A 17,584-nucleotide genomic window follows, 5' to 3' on the forward strand; every position below is an offset into this window, starting at 1 on the left:
AGGGCTACAAGATAAAGTACATCTTTTGTTGTGCGCTCTCAGTGGAAACGAAACTTCACATTTCTCAACCCTGGCCCCCGTACTAATACTTCCCCTTTAAGTGTATGTCAATATTGAGCATGAGTCAGTCACGTCATGACGTCACGTCAGCGCAAAACTGTCTTTGTTTCGAATAATTTATTTTTTGCAAGATACGAAATTTCAAACAAAGCAGAAAGCACATGATCGATCCTGAAAACATCTTGGATGGGATTTATTCAGCGAGCTTCAAGACAGCTGGCTCAGTTGTTCTGTAAGGAAAGACTAGTGATGTCTTCGTCGCAAAAGCCTGATCTAGACTGGGAGTCTCGTTGGAAAGACGGCCGGACGGGATGGCATCGCGATGAAGTCAACGAGTAAGCTACAAAAATATTTTTCTGGCATGGAATGTTTCTGAAAAAAATGTCTACTCGATCAATCAGTCTCGGGTGAAGTGAGAGATGCACCGGTGACGGAAAGCTGGTCAAAATATCACGGTGTCATCTCACGCAAACTAACTATGCGGAGAAGTCAGAGCGTGAACAACAAACATGCTACTTTGTGCCAGAAGTTGATCGCGCGGTGGGACTAGCACATGGGAAAGGTTAATGTTTTGAGGGGGCCAGCCGATTCCCATGGCACTGTCAACTCCAGTCCATGGGGTTCGTGATGGCAGACGTTCACATCACGTGACAAGCCCCTGTACACTGTCTGCATTCTGTGCGTGATCACTGCAGTGCTATGAGCAAACCCAGCCTTGGCTAAAGCTCCATTTTCCACCATTTGCCGGCGCAACCTGTTGAAGCATGTCATGTGATGTGAAACTCTGTTGTTGCATTACTAGATAGAGACAATATGGAGGTTTAGCAAGACGAGTTTTGCGTTCGTGTTCGCACTCCAATAAAAGTCAAACTCGAAAATTGCGCTATGATGAGGATGAGCAAACAGAATTTGCACTTGAATGACGTTGACAGGTCGTACATGTGCACCGACAGTACAAAGTTGTAAATTTATGACTATCCCGACACGAATCTGCGATTTGTGTTTCGACAGCTTTTCCGAACGAAAAGTGCGAAAGTTCGCAGTCCAGTTCGCCAACTGAAAAATGTTAACGAACTCAAACGCGAAATTCGTGATGCTAAATCTCCGTAGTACAGTGTATAGGCAAGTGCATATTGTTGGGCTATGGACACTTACTTGAATGCACACGGACTTGACTTACCCGGGTAGCAAGTGGTTTTGTGTTCCAAGTCATGCCCGTTGCGTGCTCTGCAGCGTTCACAGCCCCCGGAGGTGGTGTCGGTGTGCGGGGGCGATTGTTTCAATGACCGTTTGAGTCCCGTAATGGCACATTCAAAAATCAAGACAGTGTTTGTGGCCAGGCTGACAGGTCTGTTTCCATTTTTCCACTACAGTGGAGGTGGTCACCTGCTGATAGTGCTATGGTATCCGTTCATACAAAACCATCGTGTATACAATCGAAATCATAAGTTCATCTTGACACACGTTTTGCGTGTTGTCGTACATGTACGCTGAGGTGCATCAACCCCCTTACAGGGAATTCCATCACCCAAATACTCTCTCTCTCTCTCTCTCTCTCTCTCTCTCTCTCTCTCTCTCTCTCTCTCTCTCTCTCTCTCTCTCTCTCTCTCTCTCTCTCTCTCTCTCTCTCTCTCTCTCTCTCTCTCCCTCTCTCCCTTGTATTTTTTTGTATTTCCATTTCCTGCAGTCGCCTAGTCCAGTATCATGGTCGACTGCTGGAAGGTGCGAATGCCGAGAAGAAATTGAATGTGTTTGTACCTCTATGTGGAAAAACGGTTGACATGCTGTGGTGAGTACTTTACACATATCTGCCATGATTTGTTTTCTTTCTAGATTTTCCCCCGGGCTGACCGTCACAGTAGCAACAGATCATGCTCTAGGTGGACCAACACGGGACCTCTGTTGCTTCCTGTGTTTAACGTCGTAATTTCTGAAACTTGTGGATTCTTACTCACTAGTTTATTTATAGGGTGGATCACACTGACTGATCTATTGCGTCCAGCGTTTGTGTGCCGTATTTCCCAGATTATAAGTTGCACTCGATTCTAAGTCGCACCCCCACTTTCAGGTCTGAGCCGTATTGTTTCAGTATGTTCACATCAGTAGGATGTCACACTCGATTGCAAATCACACCTCCTTCTTTGCCCTTTAAGTTTAGAGCAAAAAGGTGCGACTTATATCCGGGGAAATACCGTAAGTCTGTTTTGCTGTCAACCCAGCGACATGCTGTCCATAAGTGTGTGTTTGATCGCCATTTCACTTGAACAACACTCTGCCCATTTCACAGGGTCACATGTTCGAAGTATGGTGTGTTTTAACTACATTTTCTCCCGTATATACAGGTAGACTCCCTCTAATTTGAATACGGTATAATTCGAACATTCCGCGTAATTCGAACTTTTTCGTCGTACCAATCTTCTGCAAGTCACTTCAAGTCAAAATCGAATGCATAATTCGAAGTACGAAAAGTGCGCCGGTTGGATAATTCGAACCCAGTCTTCGTACAGAAGAGCTGTTTACAGTACATTCGCTATGTCCTTTGAACGCTTATTTCGAAGTGAGATTGAGTTGCTATCCTTGTAATTCGAAGTTCATTCTTTTCTCCTTCTCTAGCCAAGAGTAGCTCAAAAATCGATCGATGGTCCGCTGCAGGATCAACTAATAGCGTTCAAGAAACCCACCTTCTCTCGAAATTTGATTCAAGCCCGTGCGAGGCAAATTGCAAAGGTTTGATTGAAGACGACTTCTTCCAGGTGGCTGACTCTCTTCGCGGATTTCAGTGGCCTTTCTTGCCGCGCCAGCTCGTGCGCGGAGATGTTGGCGCACAACAACACTATTGTCGTAAATATTGTCTATGCCTATGCTCCACTTCCGTTCTTCAGAACGACGTGCTGCTGTCCGACGGTCTTTCATGACGCGGATTAGGCAGCGCAGTTCTTTTCTGTTGAAGTGTTTCAGGAAAGCTGCAGTGACTGACAACTTCTTCACTAGAAGATGAAGATAATGTCAAATGATTTTGTGTCGATCCAGTGTTTTGATGATCCGTTGTACATGACCGGTACGACCACCTATGTTTCGTTGATGCAACTAAAAAAGTGCAAAAAATATTCAGCATGCGATTTCAAGCATTTTGACATACACATCAGTGCATGGGGCTGCATTTGGATAATTAGAAGTTCCGGATAATTCGAAGTTAGGGCCTGGCAATTTGAGGTTCGAATTAAAGGGAGTCTACCTGTAATGATACTGCATTGATGGAGTCTTCGCACAGTTCAATAGATACAGCTAGATGTACCGTATTTCCCCGGATATAAGTCGAACCTTTTTACACTAAACTTCAAGGGTAAAGAAGGGGATGCGACGTACAATCGAGTGTGACATCATACTTATATGCATGGATTGAAGCAATGTGGTTCAAACCTCAAAGTGGCGGTGCGACTTATAAGTTATAATCGAGTGCGCCTTACAATCGGGGAAATACGGTATGCCCTCTTAGCTGTCCGTTCCAACTCCTCTGATGACATGGATTGTGTTTTTGTGGCATAGTATGGAGAATGACTTGGCTCCAGTGTCTCCTCTGGCGTGGGTTCGAATCCCACCATGTTGGGCCTGCAAGCCACACAGGAGTCCACTGCGGGACAGGACAAGGACTGATTTATTAGCAGAGCATGTGCATTATAATACGAACGAGAGAGGGAGAGAGAGAGAGAGAGAGAGAGAGAGAGAGAGAGAGAGAGAGAGAGAGAGAGTGAGAGAGAGAGAGAGAGAGAGAGAGAGAGAGAGAGAGAGAGAGTACGGAGAGAGACAATGCTGCGATGAACACTATAAACTACAATGACCATTAGGCACTTCCAGGGTGTCGATGCTGTGTCAGCGAAGAGTTCTGATGATGTGGTTTGTTCGCCTTGTTGTCTTTTTTGTTTGCAGGCTAAATGAGCAAGGTCATCACATTTCCGGTGTTGATCTTGTGAGACAAGCACTGGATGACTTCGTTTCCGAAAACAAGCTGACCTCGACAGTATCTTCCGTGAAAAATGGTGACGGAGAGGAGGTAACCCTTATCAAGGTGGGTTGTGTGCTGTTTTAAGAACAGTAAGCCCATTTTCACAATAGCATTGCAATGACATTATCATGATTGATTCATTCATTACATTTGCGAACACATCATCCCGACTCCCGAGTGAATCATGCTCATTGACCATGTCTTGATGACGGGGGGGGGGGGGGGGGTAATGTTTTGTGGCCCCGTAGCTTGTTTGTTCCTTCCATCTGGCTGTGGAGCAGTCTCTTGGAGAGACGTCTTCACAGCCGTGGGCAGAAGTGATCACTATGTCACCAATGCCGCTGTTGTAGCTTGGTCACTCTTACTTAAGTTCACGATCAGACTCGTGCCGCACTGCAGTCTCAGAACTCTTAAAAGTGCCTGATCAGTGGCCACACGTGTACGTCAGGTTTCTAGCCAGCTTGGAATTGAAGAGGGGCAGCTAGGTTAGTGCAAGGTTAGTGCAAGGTCAGTGCTTGGTTAGTGCTGGGTTAGTTTGTGCAAATCTGCAGCGCTTCACACTTGAAGTACAATGTAAGAATGTGTGTGTGTGTGTGTGTGTGTGTGTGTGTGTGTGTGTGTGCGCATGCATGTGTGTGTGTGTGTGTGTGTGTGTGTGTGTGTGTGTGTGTGTGTGTGTGCGCGTGTGCATGGTCTGTTTTGCACACACCCTGCTTTGTTGCACAGGCTGGTGAAAACGACTGCTTTTCTTTGTTTCCGTCGGACTTGTTCAAAGTAGATTGGTAAGAACTGTGCCAGCAAGCAATACAGTATACCTAGAGTACCTTACCCCAGGGCAAGAGTACCTTACCCCAGGGCAAGAGTACCTTACCCCAGGGCAAGAGTACCTTACCCCAGGGCAAGAGTACCTTACCCCAGGGCAAGAGTACCTTACCCCAGGGCAAGAGTACCTTACCCCAGGGCAAGAGTACCTTACCCCAGGGCAAGAGTACATCAACCCAAGGCAAGAGTACATCAACCCAAGGCAAGAGTACATAGCTCAAGGACAAGAGTACGAAACTACCAAGAGTGTGAAACTCCACTATTAGTGCCGTCCCATCAGAATTTCAAGATTGAAATAGTTTTGAACTGTTAGAGAGAGTCTGTGGCCCAAAGCCACTGGCTTCGGCAAAGGCGGTAGTCCTCCAGTGCAAGGCTAGCTAATGTTGTTTTACTACCTTTGAGCCAGGCGGAATTGTGGACATTAAAGTCCCCTGCAATGACTACATGATCACCGAGTTGCTGTGCTGCAGGTACTGCGCTGTCTAGGTAGTCGATGACGGAGCAATCCGACGGGCTGCTTGAACCAGAACGATACACAGCACAGACTACAACCTTGCCATGACAGCATGGATCTACTAGGAGCCATAGTACTTTAGGGTTTTACGTCGGGCCCAAGACGACGGCTACTTTGGCCAACCGGACAACGAAGAAGTTGTGACCAAAGAGAATGATTTTTTTTCTTGCGCATGCGTTTGTAGAATGACGTAATACTCAGTGAGTCAGGTCGCTACAGTACTCCCCCGCCAGTGGTGAGGTCGGGAGGAGCGAAGCACGATAAACAAGAAACAAGAAAGAGAAAGGAAGCGCAGCATGTACAAGGCGGAAAGGCAAAAAAAAAAATATGATACATATGTACAAGCGAGAGCGCTGCGTGTGTGAAATTTGTTAAACAACGTGGCACAAATGCCGAAACAAAAATCAGAAAAGCAGGAAAGAGAGAGATGCATGACAGAGGCGGGTTAACGTGTCAGAGGTGTGTTAACGTGACAGAGGTGGAGAGCATGTCAGAGGCAGAAAGAAAGAAAAGAGGAAACGTACGCATGACAGAGGAGTGTTATCGTGTCAGAGGCGGAAAGAAAGGAAATGTACGCGTGACAGAGGAGTATTATCATGTCAGAGGCGGCTGCATGTTGCAGGCTTGGCGGGGTACCAGCAGGAGCGCTGCACTGGGGCGAGGCGTGCCGAGTGAGGCGGGGGTGGATGGAGGCGAGCGCAGCTCCAAGGCCTGTGACGAGTGGTGGTGAGGCTCAAGTTTTACGTCAACAGCCGGCGATTGACGGGATCCCGAGAGTTGAGGCGAGCAGGAAACTGTGGCGGGCCGAGCTCAGGGATGGCATGCTCAAAACTCCGAAGAGCGCAGCGTCGGGGGTCACCAATTTAGGGTTTTACGTTGGGCCCTAGACGACGGCTACTTTGGCCAACTGGACAACGAAGAAGTTGTGACCAAAGAGCTTGATTTTATTTCTTGCGTATGCGTTTGTAGAATGACGTACTACTTAGTGAGTCAGGTCGCTACAGTACCACGAAACCTTTACAGTCAATGGTGTCAAGGTGTCGAGCATGCCGGTTGGACTTCACCCAGACAGCTACACCCCCGCCTAAAGCAGTTCTGTCTTGGCGAATGGGTGCTGCATAGCCAGGAATAGTTGAGATGGCTAGTGGAACCTTGTCTGGCGTGAATTCTGTTTCTGTGACGATCGCTATATCAGGTTTAGTTAATTTCAGATTGTTTTGGAACTTGCCGAGGTTGGACAGCAGCCCAAAGGCGTTTGTGACAAGCAGCCGGAGACTTGCAGTAGTGATTCTGCCAAGTCGGACTGTTCCGTGTTAACTCCCGAGCTGCGAGGCAAGTCGCCACCACGATCAGGCTCAACTGCACGTTGCGTAAACTTCCACGCTCTTGCATAGAGTGGCCTTGGCCAGAAGTTTGGTGAGGTGATGAGTGCGAGGGCAGTGGCATCCACTGTAATCCTTGCAGATATCTTGCCATTTTCAGCCTTGTGGATGCTGCAGTTATGTACAGTAGCTGGAGTCCCGGCTGTGCCTGACCTTTTCATCGTGAAGGCTTTGATGTCGTCGTCAGTGCATGACTCACTCAGGTTGCCAACATACAGGACAGATTTCTTGGGTCTGGGTGGTTCTGATGGCACTAGCTGCCAGCTATCATCGGAAATGACGTCCAGAGTCTGGAACTCCTCGCCTACTCCACAAGTTCCATGCTCGCGCTGTCCTGTCCATCATGCTGCGTGTCTTCCTCACTCGGGGCCTCTGGGTCACTGCCTGTGTCACCCACGCTACGGGGCTCACCGGTACTAGCAGTGCCTGGCCTGCGCGGGTATGGGTGCGGTTTCTAGATGATTTCGTACGCGTACGCTGGCTCTCCTGAGCAGCTTGAATTTTTTTTGAAAGCGCGAAAGAGCAGCAGCTTTTGTTATAGTGAATGAAGAACGTAAAATGTTTGGCACCTATGAAATCAGGGGATGGCCCACGCCTGGTAAAAAAATGCAACGATATATCGTGGCAGATAGTAAAAGATGGTGAAAGGATCATAGAGATCAAAGAGAAAAGAAGAACTAATGGGATAGAATAGCAGCCTCGGCAACAGCAACCTCGGTGGAAGAAGTGGGGATGTACAAGAACACACGCCTAGCACCACGCAGACACATTTGGCTGGCCCGCAGCAGAGCGAAACACAGGCGGCAGCAGAGCATAGCGATGACTGGAGAATAGCGCTCACCCGACTTTTCTGACAGCAGCGAGGCGATGCGCTTGTACAGGGTACAGTTGGCACATTTTCCCATACCACCGGTCGTTGAGAGAACGACAGGGACAAATGTGGAGTGTTCAACCTCCCTGATACGCTGCTCATATGCACGCTTCTTGGCTTTCTCATGCTTGGTGTAGCAAGCAGCAAGTGAGGAGGAACGATTCGACGGCACGAAGGGGTTAAACACCCTGACATCGAGATAAGTGCGCTCGAAGCAGCTTGAAAATTCGGGGGAACACTTGCCTTGGTAATGGCGGCGTCCTTGAGTGAGACAACTTCCTCGGTCAGGCCTGACACCTGCCGCGACAGCTCATCAATTCTGTTGTTGAGGCGAGCCTCGCGATTGGCCGACTCGGATGCTAGGTTTGCCAGGGTCTTGATTACTTCAAGCACAGACGACTCGATACCCGGAAGGGAGCACAAAGGTTTCGTCTCTGCCTCTGAGAGTCCCTTGAGGGCGGTCTTTGTAGCTGGGGGCATGGTGGCCAGAGCTAGGGGTGGGTGAGCCCTAATACTACTCAATACTTAGTATTAGTCGTCTTGGACTTGCCGAAGGGCCGCCAGAGAAACTGGAAACTAAAAACTGCGGAGCTCAAAAATTTGCTTCCACTTTGAAACCGTGACTTCTCTGGTGTCTGATGTGCTTGAAAAACCTGTCCACATATGCTGCCAGGATGCGGCATCCACTCCAGATGGACCAGCAGCTCCTTGTGTGTGCAGGGCAGCTTTACGGATGGCATCTCGGTAGAGCGAATCTGCGTCTGCATGAGCAGGCTGCTCCACAGGGGGCTTGCACTTGAGCAGATCCCGACCAGTGTGTCCATTGACCATGCCATCGAGGTTCAGCACTCCTCCTAGTCCACCCACCGTCTGCCAGCATATGAATGACGCAGCTCATCTTCCCATTCATTGCCCGGTTTGCAAATGCTCTGGCATCGCCTGTGCTGGTGTCCGGGCTTTTACTCTCAGAAGATGCTGGGTGCTGCGGCATTCATAGCGCAGCTGATCCAGTTCCTCACAGTTCCATGGGTCGAGATACTGTTGGAGGCGTTTGATAAATGACTGTGTAGCTAGGGATGACTGATAGAGGTTAGGGAATCGGGGGGGGGGGGGGGGGGGGGGGGAGATATTACCACAAAGTACCACATCGAGAGAGAAACATAGAGGATGCGACAGGCACACTTGGCCATGGCGTTGCACAACTGCTCTGATGTGTTGGAAAAACCTATACACAGAGTAGCATAGGTAAGGCCCAGTAGCGCTGAATGGGTTAAAAATACAGTGAAGTCTGCCGAAGCTGACCGTTCTTGAGACCTTACAAATGTGGTCCCCGTGTACAGGTGGTCTGCTTGGCCAGGGTCATGTGACTGAAGATGACATCCCTTGGACCAGGGTGTAATGGTCCTCTATATCAGAGTGGTCGCCATGACAGATTTTACTGTATATTCGTAAGTTTTACAAGTACAGTAAAACCTGTCAAGGAGACCACCTGTCCTAGAAGACCACTGAAACCAGGATCAAGGGATGCTATTTCCAGTCAAATGACCCTGGATAAAGAGACCACCTGGTAACAGAGACCTCGTTTTGAAGGTACATTGAGTGGTCGTTTTAGACAAGTTTCACTGTAAATCCAAACGTTTGAGGGAGTTGAAACGGGAAACCGTTTTACTGGGTAGAGCTGTGTGGTCTGAGGATTGAATAGCGTGAAACTGGAGTAGCCAGCAAAACCCCGTCCCGCCTTCGGTGTAAGGAAGCTCTGCCCCTTTGCGGTATAGAGCATTGTGTGGTATTGAACACTGTGTGGTATTGAACACCGTGTGGTATAAGCCCATTGCGCATTGCCGAATATGGAAGGTATGAGTAATGCATGTGAGCACACTGGGATCAGCAATGAACTGTTCAACACCCCAGACAACCATGCCCAGGTGGCTGTCTGGGGTGCTCATGGTGCAAATTACGTCATTGCGCAATGGGCTTACTGAATACCGTGTGGTATCGAACACTGTGTGGTATATTGAAAAGCGTATGGTATTGAACAGCGTATGGTATTGAGGTATCGGTGTCTGTGCAGACAGGGCGATAACTTTACTGGGTTATCATAGGAAATTTCAAGTCCACTCAACTGCAGCATCATTTGTACTGCGTTATCGAAGGCAGCGTGCCACGCACAGCATGCATTGCTTTGATACGTTTGCCTGTGCTGCAGGCTCTTGTGGTTATATGTTCTTGCTTGAACGTGTCTGAATCTTTCTCCTGGAACTGCTTTGTCTTTTCTTTTCTTTCTCTCTGCGTACAGCACTGCTCTTGGTCAGGTTGATGCTGCCTGGGATAGAGGTTCCTATGTAGCACTGAGTCCAGAGATTCGTCCACGGTGAGTGGCAGACTGGAACTATGCGTATTGTTGGCCACTGCGGGTTTTGTTTGGTGATCAAATCCGTCTTTTCTGCAGGCTGGACATGTATTTGTTAGCATGAAAAGAGGTGTTTTGAGAACTCGGAAGTCAATGTATATTCTGGTGGTGACGGTGGCGGCGTTGGTGGTGGTAGTGCTGCTGCTGCTACTGGTGCTGGTGGTTGTGTTGGTGGTGCTGTTGTTGTTGTTACTGCTGCTGGTGTTGCTGGTGGTTGTGCTGGTGGTTGTGTTGGTGTTGCTGGTGGTTGTGGTGCTGCTGCTACTGCTGCTAATGCTGTTGCTGGCGACGGTGGTGGTGGTGGTGCTGTGCTTTCTGCTCCTGTTGCTGAGGTTGTTTTCCAATCTTTATTCTCACGATGACCTGTGGCCAATAAGAGATTGTTGTTGCTGTTGTTGTTGTTGTTGTTGTTGTTGTTGTTGTTGTTGTTGTTGTTGTTGTTGTTGTTGTTGTTGTTGTTGTTGTTGTTGCTGTTGCTGTTGCTGTTGCTGTTGCTGTTGCTGTTGCTGTTGCTGTTGTTGTTGTTGTTGTTGTTGTTGTTGTTTCAAATCTTTATTCTCACGATATTGTTGTTGTTGTTGTTGTTGTTGTTGTTGTTGTTGTTGTTGTTGTTGTTGTTGTTGTTGTTGTTGTTTCAAATCTTTATTCTCACGATATTGTTGTTGTTGTTGTTGTTGTTGTTGTTGTTGTTGTTGTTGTTGTCATCGTCGTTGTTGTTTGTAACAGTTATGCAGAGAACATGGCGGCTGTGATCAAGCCAGGCGGTCGTGTGCTGATGGAGGTCTATGACTATGTGCAATCTGAACATGCTGGTAAGTATCTAGTCTCTGCATGTCTGTGTGCATATGCGCGCACGCGCGCATGTGTGTGTGTGTGTGTCTGTCTGTCTGCATCTTGTCTATGTGTCTTTCTGTGTATGTGTGGAGAGAGTGTGAGAGAGATAGAGAAAGACAGACAGACAGACATACAGACAGACAGACAGACCGAGATAGATAGAGAGAAGTGATTATCGTGCATTCAGTGATATCAGCAATGGTCCGAATGACCTGTGAGCGTATCTAACTTACCATTGTTTTTCTACTCTATTCCTTGCATCCAGGACCACCATTCTCTACTCCCAATGATGAAATCACCAGCGCCTTTGGTATGTGTAGTTGTTCCTTAGACGTAGTGTGTGTGTATGTATGTATATATATATATATGTGTGTGTGTGTGTGTGTGTGTGTGTGTGTGTGTGTGTGTGTGTGTGTGTGTGTGTGTGTGTGTATGTGTGTGTGTGTGTGTGTGTGTGTGTGTGTGTTTGTTTGTGTGTGCCATATGGTGCAGTGGTATGTGCAGCGATTTCCAATCGATAGGTTGCGGGTTCGATTCCCGACGATTATGGTCACACACATCTTTCTTCTCTTTCTCAGACTCTTCCTGACTTTTCTTTCATTCTCCTGGGTGGTTACCAACAGCCAGTGCATCTCGGAGTATGTGGTGTGATGTGTGTGCGAAAAAAATGAAAAGACCAAAAATAGGGATTCACTGGCCAGAAAAAATCACTTCAAATAGCTGTATGATGTAGACCAGGCTGAATAGTGACGGTCAAATCTTCAGCCTTGCAAGCTGTTGAATGGCGCAATCCCAGCACAAGTTGCTATGGCTTCTGCCGTAGCATTGCTATCATCGCCTCCGGCGATGGGCGTCAAAAGGTCAAAAGGTGTGTGTTTGTGTGTGCATCTGTGCGTGTGTGCCTGGCATTTCTAGAGTTGTTAGTTTGGATCCACTTTTTAGTTCGTTCTGTATGATTCAGATCTTGTCTGTTCTCCGTTCTAGAATTGAATTTCAGCGTGTGCATTGGTTGTGTGTGTGTGCCTCTTGTGGCCACCTTACAATAGCATACTGCGTGCGCGCGCGTGTGTGTGTGTGTGTGTGTGTGTGTGTGTGTGTGTATGTGTACGTGTGTGTGTGTGTGTGTTTGTGCATGTCTATGTGTCTCTGTGTGTCTGTGTGTCTTTGTGTGTGCCTATGCAGGCAAGAACTTTACCATTGAGATTATGCAAACTGAGGATGCTCTCGAGTACATTAAACTACGTTTCCCGATCACCACACGCTTTGATCGCAGCATGGTCTTGTTGGTACGCAAAGCAAACTAGGCTGGGATGGATCTGCTGATGCCCCACAAGCTCTGTGTCACGTACAGCTGAGCAAAGACATGTACACACGGTGGGCTTGATCATATGATTGTGTGTGTACATGTATTGCTGTCGTCAAGGGACGCGGTGTGTGCAGTTGGATCGTGCAGCTGATGCCCTGGTGCTGTTTGCATCGTACACTCGCACGTTCACCGCGGTGTGCTGAGAATGCAGAGACTGAACCATTGGGCATGCTGCCAAGCCACACTGGAGTGATTTGAAGGTACAGTACCATTGAGTGCTTGCTCAATGTACTACCATTGAGTGCTTGCTCAATGTACTACCATTGAGTGCTTGCTCAATGTACTACCATTGAGTGCTTGCTCAATGTACTACCATTGAGTGCTTGCTCAATGTACTACCATGGCCTAGCATGTCTTATACCAATCTTCTCTCTTCTGCCTGTTGTAATTTATTACCGGGTTGTGCCATTGCTTACAATTCTGCATCACTTTTTTTCGCTCACTTCATTATTTCCTTCTATGATTAGTTAGTGGCAGTTTCGTTTTTGCCCTTTTCTTGCAAGTATGACATTGTTCTTTCAGGACACGGCCTTTATTATGATCATGATTATTCGTAGTATTCACTTACCTGTCCGTGTCAGCGGCGATGGTTAGCTTTTAGTGCACATGCACTAGTACTTTAAGTATTTTCTACCGAGCGTTCCTGTTTGTATGGCCGGCTCTGGTTGTGTTGTGGGCAGTCTACGAGTCGTAGTTATGTGGTGCACTGCTGCTGCTACTGGCAGTACTGCTGCTGCTCAGGAGTATGTGTGTTTGAGTATGTGTGTTTGAGTATGTGTATTGGTATGGTATGGTATTTTTAATTTTTATTCACCAATTATGTGCATGTGTAATGTGTGTGCACATGACCATGGCTGTGTGCATGTGTAATGTGTGCATGAGCATGTGTGCACGGCTGTGTGTGCACGACTGTGTGCGCATGAGCATGTGTGCACGGCTGTGTGTGCACAACCCTGTGTGCATGAGCATGTGTGCACGGCTGTGTGTGCACGGCTGTGTGGGCATGAGCATGTGTGCACGGCTGTGTGTGCACGGCTGTGTGGGCATGAGCATGTTTGCATGAGCATGTGTGCACGGCTGTGTGTGCACGGCTGTGTGCGCATGAGCATGTGTGCACGGCTGTGTGTGCACGGCTGTGTGCGCATGAGCATGTGTGCACGGCTGTGTGCGCATGAGCATGTGTGCTGGACGGCAGCAGTGGTGGTGGTGGTGTGCACGGCCGGGTCGGTACGAGTCAGCTCGGTGCGTCGAAACTCGAAAGTCAGCCGCCGCTTGCCGTCACAAACTTACTTGCACGTTTCTGTGCGAATATGCTTTTCTGCCATTGGCTCTGAATCATTGTGCCACTTGAGAGCTTGACTCACACGATCGGATTTCATTGAGTAGTTTCTTGTGATCACAGTGCTGCTCAATGAAATCCGATCGTGTGAGTCAAGTACGCATCCCGCATCGGGTACTGCACAGCACGACCCGCGGGATTTTCTTTTGTGCTGAGTGGCGCAACGCTGACTCACTCGGTTGGATTTCATTGAGCACTAAACTGCTTCCTTGCACAGAAATTCTCTTCACCTTATTGATTCTAATCACTGCTGGTCTTGCCCCTCCTGCCTGGAGTACCTAAATAGGCTAAAACTACCTTATCCGCACGGTATGACATTGTCGCATACCACATGACATGTACCGCGTACCGGTACGGTGCATCATTGTTTTGTTATGGGGGGGGGGGGGGGGCATGTACATGACACTTCGGGACACTTCAACGAACAAAGCGCGACGTTTACCTAGTGTACCTGCTCGTGAAGTGGCATGTTTGTGTCAACCTTTGTTCTCGACTAGTCGACTAGCGCTTTGTTCTCCACCTTTGACTTTGTCAAAATAAAACTCAACACGTTTCGTCCGCTTTTTAGATAGTCAGTCGTTGTGTGCGGTGCTACTACTACTAGTACTAGTACATGTAGATCTACTAGCAAGAGGGTTGGGTAGATCTACTCACTGTCATGCCGCGGGTAGCTAGATCATTCATGGGAAATTCTTGCCCTGAGCTGACAGCTCAGTGTAGCAGCTCGCTTCTTCGCGTCACAGAATCTTGCTGGTAAAAGATTTAAAGGGGCACTCCGGCTTCATTTTCGACGCCGAGTTTTCGATGCCAAGACGAAGGTAGGTGAAAGAGAAGACCCCTCGAACAAGAACGAGTCTCCAGAAGCGATCGAGTCGAGCAGGAAGACGACTTTTGAATTTCGGCCGAGCGAGCGCTGATGACGTAATGAGGGATTAGCTTGCCAGTGGAAATGCATCTGCGCACATACATTTCACACACTTTTTGGCCAATTTTCAATCGAAGAAGAGGTTATTTGCTATGTTCTCCCAACGCCGTGAGCGATCCCGTCTTCTATACCCTTCCAGGTACCCTGAAGGTCCTCCAGAGGAGAATTTATCTCCACCAAAGCGTTGTTGATCCGCTAAATTCGTCTCGAGACATATTCACCCAGTGCAGTGCTGATAAATGTAGAATGTTGAATCTGTGATAATTGTCGACGATGGAGAGAGAGGCTGATAGCCACTGTCGCAGGGAGAGTGAAGCTGCTGGAAGTAACAACGGGGAGCCCGTTTGTATCACCTGAACAACCAGACTTCAAAGCAGCTTGACCAAATCGGAGGGTGCCTCGTTGCTTATCGTGAATACTAAGTTACACCGACATGAATTACTACAAGTATACTGGTGAGTTTTTATCTTGTTTTGTTCGTATGCTAGTACCCTGGCCTGGAGTTCTCGTTAGCAAATTCCTATTCCCTGGCGTTTTCTAAACATTCCGTGTAGGATTGAATACGTGATCAAGTATTCCGATTTGGGTAGATGTGGAATTTGGACATGTATTTTATAAAAAAAATTCCTAATAGAGCGTTTGTAAAGAAATGGTTGCCCAAATACAACAAAATTTATTCTGCAGTTCTACAACTAACTTGTACTGAAATCCAGTCAAAGTAAAAATGATTCTTCATGACTGTTGGGGTCAATGAAATCTGATCCAGGCATAACGAATGTTGACGCCTGCCACCCCGGGAACGAATGCCCATTTGGTTGGGGATACCAAAGTACTCGAAAGTAGTGCGTGTTTCAATGTGGCATGGAAGTTTTATATGATCTCTGGTCAATGCAACATACGATAACCAACCTCCGACCAGAATTGGCAGTTTCCTAAGCTAGATGCTTTATAATTCCATGGCCCCAGCTGTAGTTATAGAGGGTTTTTTTGCACATTATTCTTATAGTCGATAGGTTTATACTGATGGCCACAAACAACGGCAGTTCAAACTTCACTGATGTGTTCATGAGCTTAGAGATTTCTCTCCACTATTTCTGTTGTGCAGACAGGTCTGTCCAATATGCATTGACCGTATTGGGTATGGTACCTGCTCTGAGAAGGGAATCGCTGGAGCCACAGTCCAACTATACAGGCTTTCAAGAAACAGAGAGGAGCCATCTTTGCAAGCTGATACCTGATGTGTACCGACAGAATTCTCACGAGATACCTTACAGACTACGCCTGGTGTATACTTCATAGTACTCCTTCGACTACTGTCTAGAATCAAGTCGACTGAAACAAGTTCAAACAACTCTGGCTTCAAACGAGCCGTCGATTAGACGAACAAAACATTCTCTCATATACTAGAGCACTCTGACAACTCACGACCTATTCCTAACGATTGCCACCGCTTATAAATTTGTAGAGTACTGATTGGAATGTGCTCGCAATCTCAACTATTCAGTGCTATAATTATTTGAACTATGTGTTCCTTCCATAAATGTTGTATCCACATATAATCCACAGTGCTGCAAAGTTTCAGAGTTCTCAGGGTATCAAACAAAATTATTTCAAATACAGTGAAATTGTTCGTGGACATTATAGCGTAACTTGTAGTTCCCTGGTCCTTTTCTTAGCTATAAATTAATCCTTTGCTCTCTAGCCGCCGGCGAGTCCAACAGTGAAATTGTTAGTTCATATTTATGTGGGTATGTGTGTGTGTGGGGGGGGGGGGTTGAACATATTTCTATATAAGGGACCTGCAACTGTAATACCACAGTACAGTAGATAGCAAATATGTAGAAAACAGAAATGCATGTTCCCATCATTGTACATGGACGGGCGCAGCAGGCCGAAGCTATCAGCCAGAACAGGATTTACAATCGCCTAGAGATACTTGAGCTATTCCAGTATTCTCCGTGAGCTGTCCCATTCCACAATGGTTCATGCCACCATTATTTCTGGTAGTATCTGTGCATAATTCCAAGACCATCTCGGATTCTTCAGCAATTAATTTTTTGTGCCACTGTAAAAGACAGCGCTTGACTCGGTCACTGGGGCTGTCAAACTTCGCATCACAAATGAACTTCAAATTCTCATCTGTTTCAAGTATATGTACTGCCATGACTTGACCATGCTTCATCCACAGCTGGGCGAAGATTGTGGCGTTGAATTCCATAGCGCACCTTCTTGCTGCCATGCAGGAGCATGTTGAGAGAAGTGAACACATTTTTACTAAAAAAACAACAGCCACTGAAGAGGATAGCATTAGCAATAGCTTTGGGTGAATTTCCTGCAGGTACACGTTGTTGGTAGGTCTACTGGTCGGTCTCCATATCGTCAAGTTCAGAAATCACCTGTACTACACATCTTGTAGAAGGGATCCTGATCGAAACATTTTCTGATCATAAAATTCACTAAACTGAGGGCGAGACAAATAGTCAGTACTCCCCGAGTCCGTCTAGCTGCTTTGATCAAGTGATGCTAACAAGCTCCCCGTTGTTACTTCCAGCAGCTTCACTTTCCCTGCGACAGCGGCTATCAACCTTTCCGTCCATCGTCGACAATTATCACAGATTCAACATTCTACATTTGTCAGCCCTGCACTGGGTGAATATGTCTCGAGACCAATTTAGCGGATCAACAACGCTTTGCTGGAGATAAATTCTCCTCTGGAGGACCTTCAGGGTACCTGGAAGGGTATAGAAGACGGGATCGCTCACGACGTTGAGAGAACATAGAAAACAACCTCCTCTTCGATTGAAAATTGGCCAAAAAGTATGTGAAATGTATGTGCGCAGATGCATTTCCACTGGCAAGCTAATCCCTCATTACGTCATCAGCGCTCGCTCGGCCGAAATTCAAAAGTCGTCTTCCTGCTCGACTCGATCGCTTCTGGAGACTCGTTCTTGTTCGAGGGGTCTTCTCTTTCACCAACCTTCGTCTTGGCATCGAAAACTCGGCGTCGAAAATGAAGCCGGAGTGCCCCTTTAAGTAGCGGCTACTACAGTATCAATCT

At 47.3% G+C, this 17,584-nt stretch overlaps 1 protein-coding gene across 1 annotated transcript; it reads left to right on the top strand.

The window, feature by feature from the left end:
* The first annotated feature begins 206 nt into the window (after positions 1–206).
* LOC135811475 (thiopurine S-methyltransferase-like) lies at positions 207–12,900 on the top strand. The gene is made up of 8 exons (XM_065324716.1): positions 207–395; positions 1,748–1,849; positions 3,988–4,126; positions 4,790–4,845; positions 9,949–10,023; positions 10,789–10,874; positions 11,162–11,206; positions 12,079–12,900. The coding sequence occupies exons 1-8, from the start codon at positions 247–249 to the stop codon at positions 12,198–12,200; spliced, it is 774 nt and encodes a 257-aa protein (XP_065180788.1). The 5' UTR covers positions 207–246; the 3' UTR covers positions 12,201–12,900.
* The last annotated feature ends 4,684 nt before the right edge of the window (positions 12,901–17,584 follow it).

The sequence above is a fragment of the Sycon ciliatum genome, chromosome 3 (assembly GCF_964019385.1).
Source record: "Sycon ciliatum chromosome 3, ocSycCili1.1, whole genome shotgun sequence".
NCBI lineage: Eukaryota > Metazoa > Porifera > Calcarea > Leucosolenida > Sycettidae > Sycon > Sycon ciliatum.